The following is a 7,275-nucleotide window of genomic DNA, read 5'->3' as shown; positions in this document are numbered from 1 at the left end:
ATTAAAACCCGTGTATTGCACAGAGCAAATGCTAGTATACAAATAAATAATGAGCTATTTTTGCACTAAATTTTTTTTATATTTTTTTAAATCTATACCTCTAAAACCATAATCGGCTGTAGTGTTGATTATATAGAAGGGTTAAATTGGGAAAAATATTCATTCGGAAGGAAACGACATGAGAGTAATTTTCAATGTTTTCAAAATCAAATTGGTTAGATCATCTGTTCTGGTTCGATCAATTCAAAATAAATAATTTATTAAAAATTCAAAAAATATAAAAACATAAAAACCAATTCAATTAATCTGACCAATTTACCGGTCAATGGATTTTTCACCTCACCAGACCAATACTCTAGCCGGTTTCTAATCTGACCAATACTCTGGCCGGTTTCTAATCTGATTGGTATAGCAGGTTTGATCCGGTTTAGACAACATTGGTACTTCTGTTTGTTTGACTCATGAAATGCGAAAGATGGCTTTTGAACACAAAATCAGACTCCTCCCAATTTCCAGTTGCAATTAATAATATGACTAACTACAAGGTCCGCAAATCACCTTTCCAGTTCTACTCAGCTGGTGTATTTACAGGAACCAGTGGCACTGAACTGGACCACGCAGTCACGGCGGTTGAATATGGAGTGGATGATGATGGGACTAAGTATTGGTTGGTGAACAACTCTTGGGGCAGTAGCTGGGGTGAAGAAATTAGGATGCAAAGGAAGGCCTTTGAGGCATAGCAAACTGCATAAACAAGACTTCACTATAATTGCCCCTTCTATGTGAATGTACCATGAACAACTCAAACACACACTGCCAGGTTTTTATACAAAGGAACCCCATGTTTATATTCTGTGTTTTAGTTCACGGAAGGTAAAAGTACTAAGAAGGCACCTGTACTGGGAGTTAGATTGCATTTTTCCCTCCACTACTTGAAAAATGAGCAAATTAATCCATATATGTTAGATCAAAGAGCACATTGATCATTCTGTTAAAAATTTCATCAATTTTTATTGTTAAAAATTTATCCCAATTCAGCATGAGACGCATGTGGCACGTCACATATCAATCTAATTATTTTGTCAACCATGCCAGTTTTTAACAGTCAAATAAATAAAATTTTGACAGAAATGATCAATTTGCTTTTTAATCTAATATACATGAATTAGTTTACCTATTTTTTATTAGAAAAAACAAAATACAATCTAACTCCTAGTAACAGGAGCCTCCTTGATACTTTTACCATCAAGGGAAGACTTAATTCTATGAGTCTCTTAAATAAGGTAACTATATCATCCAAAGCCAACATATCCGAGTTCGAGTAACATAGGCACAATCTTAATTAGCATTTTATTAGTAAATCAGTGTGGATTCCATGCTAAGCAAGCAAAAGAACAAACTTAGTTATAAAATTATGATCATTAATGTTAAATAAACCAGACTATCTTTTCCTGATGAAAAGACCACAATAGTTATTATAGCATATCACAAAGGCTGGTTTGCTGGAACAGTAACAGGAATAATTGTCAAAGCTACATAGATCACTTACACCACTAAAGATCATCAATGGTTGTTTCTCTTCCTAGCTAGCTCCCGAGCCATCTCCCTTAATTCCTCCGGTGATGGAGGTCGTGGTCCCTCTGGAGGATACACTATATACGAACGCTTCACATCAAAGGAAAACAGAAGTCATTTAGGCTCGAATAAGAAATCATTCCGTACCAAGGAAAACAGGTAGACTTGAAATCCTTAACAAGAGAATGGACGGTAATTGAATAACTAAAAGGGTAAACTACACCATCAGTCACTAAATTATGAGGAAGTTTTCATTTTGATCACTTAACTAAAAAAAGTTACAATTTAGTCATTAAACTGCTTTAGACGTCACGGATCTATAAACCAAAAATCAAATAACTTTTTTTTTTAATCTCTCACACTGACCATCAAATTAAATTGGATCTAAGGTATGTTATCCTACTTGTCGATGGGTACTGATATACTGTACAGATTGTCGAATTGTCACTTGGAGCTCACTTATAGAACTTTTAAAAAAGAAAAGATAATAGTTCAACTACTTAAATAAAAACTTTTGAATAGTTCAGTGACTTAAATGAAAATTTTTAAATAATTCAATAACTAAATTGTAACTTTTTTTAGTTAAATGACCAAAATGAAAATTTAGCATAATTTAGTGACTAATGATGTAGTTTACCCTAACTAAAATCTGCAAATAGGCAGATATATAACATAACTAACCTTTATAGAGCATCAATATGATTCATGTAAGAAAAAAAAATCCTAGAATAAACCGATACTAGAAAATCACAGGTCTCAACATTCCAATCTACAGGCGATGTTGAAATACAGAATTCCCATTTATTGCCAGACCATAACAAGTTACCTAACCGGTTATCAAATTACGAAGAGATTCTTTTTATAATTTAACAAGAACAGGGATAATAGGATCCCTGCATATATATTTTTTAAGTTGATTAGCATGAGCATATCACAGAAAAAATAACAAAACCACAGCAGCATAAAAACATGACACAATATAAAAAGTAACATGAAAACGAATATCTCGAAATCTATATAATACAAACTTTTAGCATATCAATTTTTAATAAGTGTGTTAAACATGATTATATTGCAGAAAATACATGATCATAGATACAGAAGATCTAATTTCATTCTTCCATTTACTTTTTGAACCAACAAACCAAGTTACCGAAACACTGCTTTCTTACAAATACCTATTGCCACAATCCAGAATGTTCAGTTATAAAGAGGCCCAAATTTCAAAAAAGTTCGAATGAGTATTAGACTTTGTTCCAATTTCAAGCCTAATCCAGATATAAAAAAACTCTCAATCTGTCACAGAGTTCAACGAATCAGACAAATCCGACCAACTAAAAATATGAAAAAAAAAAGAAGATACAACACAAAGAGAAGAAGAGATAAAAGAGAGTATACATTTCCCATTAATTTCTGGAGATTCTTGGTGTTCTTGGCGAAAGTGTATATAAGAACGATAGGGATCGTAACATAGAGACCGAATTTGGCGATTTCAAGAACACCCTTTGAAGTGCCTAAAGAAGACATTCTCCTTTTCACTTTCTACAGAGAAAAAAAATTGATGAGAATTCGCGAGGAGACTGAAAACTTTTGAAAAATTACCCTCAGACATCTCAAAATGTGTGAGGCTGAAACCTTGGATATGTTTTATAGGAAGATGCCCGGTTCTAGGAAAAGATCTTAATGGGCTCTTCTTTCAACAAAAAATTTCTTAATGGGCTAATAGCTCCCAAAATAATGCCCAAACAACAAACATGGATCTATTTGACTTTTCTGGATATTTACTTTAGCAGACTTGTGGCTTATTGCATGCTAAAGTCCCCACACTTTTGCTCGCACACTTTTGCTCGCACGGTTGTTATTTGAAGTGCTTTGAATAATTAACGGGAATATGTGGTGATTAGAGGTGCTCATCGTCGGGTCGGGTGAGGTTTGGGTTTAAACATGATATTAATATTTGGGTTTAAAATTTGAATTTAAAATTTTATCTAAATACACTCATATTTGTAAAAGGTTAACTTAAGCCCATTTTAAGCCCACCAATATTATTATTTAATTTTTTAAAAATAAATATATATTTTATTTTATTTTAATATTTAATAATTTTATATATTTTTTATTTATTGAAATTTTTTATAGTCATCTTAACATTATATTAACGTTTACATTAGAGTAGTATTATATATTTAGTGTAGGTTTATTTTTTTAATATGTTCTAATATATAAAAATAACATGATATAAAGTATTATAAACTTAAAATGGCTCGGCTCGGGTCGGATTGAGGCTTTAAATGTTTAAGCTCAAGCCTAGCCCGTATTTCAAAATGGGCTTAATTTTTTTTGTCCAAGCCCATTTTTCGGGCTTAATTTTTTTGCTCAAACCTTCCTAAATTTCGGACAGGCCTTCGGGTTTGGACAAGTAGCTTGGCCCATGAATATGTCTAGTGGTAATAGGGTATCGGTTAATTTTGAATAGCAAGAACCATTTCGTTCTAAAATATGTAGAATGACGATGTCAAGTCAACTTGGTAACCATCAAGTTGAAAAAGTATGCATTCATTTGGAGGAAAATTTAATAAAACCTCATGAGAAAATTGAAAAAGAAAAAGAAAGCTTAAAAGAAAGTTTCTTACAAATTATAGGCAAGATTCTTTCTAGCAATTTCTTAGTTCCAAACAACATGAATTGTTGGTAAAGCAATACACTATTGAATTTGAGCATCTCATGATGAAATGTGGAGATTGAAAAGCAAATGATTGCTCGGTATCTTGGTGATTTTTGTCAAGAGGTCAGTGATGTTGTCCAATCACAACCTTATTGGAATTTTGATGATGTTTGCAAGCTAGCAATCCATGTGGAGAAGCAAATCAAGGCGAAAGGTTCTCGCAAGACCCTACGGAAAGAAGAAATTTCTAGAAGAGGCAGTGCCTTAACTTCTAAGCATTTGCCTACTACCAAGATTACATCTTTAAAATCAGTTCAACGACACAAAGGCAGCCATATACCCAAGTTGTTAAGCATATACTCAAGTAGTTACGAAGAATGATGGATTATATATTTTTATATTCTAGAGGAGATCTCACTCCTATCGGTTATACCGATTTTGACTTCCAAACGTGTCAAGATTTGATGAAATCAACATTGGGCTATATTTTTGTCCTACATAGTGGGTCCACAGTATGGAGAAGTGTCAAGCATGGTTGTACTATTGAGTCTACTATAGAGGTCGATATATGGTTGCTTCTAAAGCAATAAAAGAAGCAATATGGCTTCAAAAAATCCTTATGGATCTCAAAGTTGTTCTTGGTATTGAAAAAGCTATCACATTGTATTGTGATAGTAATGCATCAATAGCTAACCCCAAGGAAACCAGAAACAACAAGAGCACAAAACATATTGATAGAAAGTATCAGATTAAAAGAGAGGTAGCAGTGGACAGAATAAAGGATGTAGTCAAAGTCACATTAGAGGAAACCTTGTGGATCCGTTTAGCAAGACTCAAGTGGTTAGGAGTTTTGAGAAACATGTAAAAGGCATGGGAATACGAAACATGACTCATCTACCTCGCTAAGGTAAGGGGGAGACTGTTGGAATTAATGCCTTTAGTTTAGTATTTTCGTCTATGTATACTTGTATTTTTTGAACAAATTAGTTTAATGAAGTATTCATTGATTACATTAATATTATTTATGTATTTTCCTCAATGATTTTTGCATGCATACAATGAAAAATGAAAATAAATATTGGCTCATGGATTATCTAACATTTAACTAGTACTAAGTGGTATTACTTGGTCGGATCGTAATAAGAAAATACAACTTATATCAATAGATAATCGAAACATGTCTTTAGTATAATCGGAAAGAACCAAACTGATTGAAAGATTAATATGTCATCTATCAAGTCTAATTAGGGAGATACTTTGTCTTTAGCATCAGAGTGGGTGACTCCCAAAAGATAGAGACATAGATGTGACTGATTATACTGATAGTACATTGTATAAGAACCAAGTAGAATAGATACTAGATCCGTTTGTGGTTTTATTCACTTGTGATGTTCAAAGTGTGACATACATTAATCCTAAGTGGATGATAGAGTATGCATATGTGACTCGTATATTTTGAAGTAAATGAAAGCTTCAAGGAATCGAAAGCTTGTACGTTGGATATACGATTTCTGTAGTATATAGCATCATTCCACAATAGTGGGATTCATAGCCCAAGTTAAGGGTAAAAGATATCACCTCATTGGCATTACATGATAGCTAAAAAGTAAACGTGATCTGGGTCATTTGTCTTTGTGATAAATGATTTGGTTACTATTTAATAGTAATTGATTTTTTATGATGGAAAATGTAATGGTTACTGTGAGATAAAATAGGGTCATATTGGGAGAACGAATTTATCTCAAAAAGGCTAAGGATATCTTATGAGGGTAACACACTTAAGACAAGGTCATTGGACGAGCACTTATTAAGTAACTTTCATAATTGTATAAAATAAAAGAGAGCTCAGTCACGATACTTTGGTGGAATGACTTCATTACAAAATAAGTTTATAATTAATAGGCAAAAAGTCCAAACTTAATTATAAATTATTTGAGCCCAAATTATATATGTCTAATCAGTCCCTCCATTAACTTATTGAAAGTAGGAATAAATTTCATATAGAAAAAAATAAATAGAAATGAATAGAAATGAATAGAAATGATAAAGTAAAAGAAATATATTGTATTCGCAGTGAATATGTATTCTCTCTAAGTATAGAAACAACTAAAGACTGAATTTAAGGTTTACGAATTATTATTTATATAATTAAAGTTCGAAAATAGAATTAAATTAATTAGTCATTATGAACTTGTTGAATAAAAGAATTGAATATATTTTCTCATAAATTCTATTATGGTAAAGTTGTTATGACTTTAATGGAATTAGAATTGTATTGAGAAAATTATTTAATTGAGAGATTAATTTAGTTAACTAAATAATATTAATTGATTAAATATTAGATTTTTTTTAAATTATAAAGTGTTGCATCAATATCCAAAAAAGCACATGTAATTGGACCCAATATATGAGTGGCCCAACTTGTATCTTGTGTAAACAAAAATAAAAGGGTTTGTCGCCACCCCCTTCCCATATCACTTGGAGTGGGCCGTATGATCGGGCCGCGGGTGATGACGCTCTGTCCCAGGCCATGTTAAGAGTTTTGGAAAGGGTGGCCGGAGCTAATATCGGGCCCATGAATAGGGGGTCCATTTCTGAGCGACTCTGGGCCAACGGAGCGGAAGTTTTTAGGGGTGTATCTGGAGTAGCCCCAAATGTGGCTGAGTACTGGCTAGAAGCCATAGAGCGGATTATGGATGACTTGGACTGCTCAGTAGAGCAAAAGTTAAAAGGAGCAGTATCCTTACTACGGGACGAGGCGTATCTGTGACAGCCCTAAAGTGACCCTAGTCGGAAAGCAGTCTCGGGATCGCTAGACCGAGTCACCAAATTATTTGAATGTGATAATTATTGCCTAAAATATGTGAATATAAATGTGTGAAAGTTTTAAGCTTCGATTTAGTTAATTGCATGTGAATTTAGTTGATAGGACTTATGTGAGAAAATTTAGAAATGTGCTAGGCAAATGCAAGTGGCCTAATAGAGCATGTAATCAAAGGGGTGGACTTGCATGTCAATTTCCCCCCATTTAAGTA

General features: G+C 33.1%; 1 protein-coding gene across 2 annotated transcripts; it reads right to left on the bottom strand.

Moving 5' to 3' along the window:
* Positions 1–242: 242 nt before the first annotated feature.
* LOC107897869 (uncharacterized) lies at positions 243–3,207 on the bottom strand. 2 transcript variants are annotated; one of them, XM_041079291.1, is made up of 3 exons: positions 2,974–3,207; positions 1,550–1,665; positions 243–744 (listed from the first exon to the last, which is right to left on the bottom strand). In XM_041079291.1, the coding sequence occupies exons 1-2, from the start codon at positions 3,100–3,102 to the stop codon at positions 1,564–1,566; spliced, it is 231 nt and encodes a 76-aa protein (XP_040935225.1). In that variant the 5' UTR covers positions 3,103–3,207; the 3' UTR covers positions 243–744; positions 1,550–1,563. The 2 variants fall into 2 exon arrangements, with proteins under 2 accessions (XP_040935225.1, XP_016678944.1); XM_016823455.2 differs by lacking the exon at positions 243–744 and having other exon boundaries at positions 1,380–1,665; positions 2,974–3,206.
* Positions 3,208–7,275: the final 4,068 nt, after the last annotated feature.

Source organism: Gossypium hirsutum, chromosome A10, assembly GCF_007990345.1.
Source record: "Gossypium hirsutum isolate 1008001.06 chromosome A10, Gossypium_hirsutum_v2.1, whole genome shotgun sequence".
In the NCBI taxonomy this organism is placed as follows: domain Eukaryota; kingdom Viridiplantae; phylum Streptophyta; class Magnoliopsida; order Malvales; family Malvaceae; genus Gossypium; species Gossypium hirsutum.
Note: the sequence above shows the minus strand (reverse complement) of the source record. Positions and strands in the feature narration are given on the sequence as shown.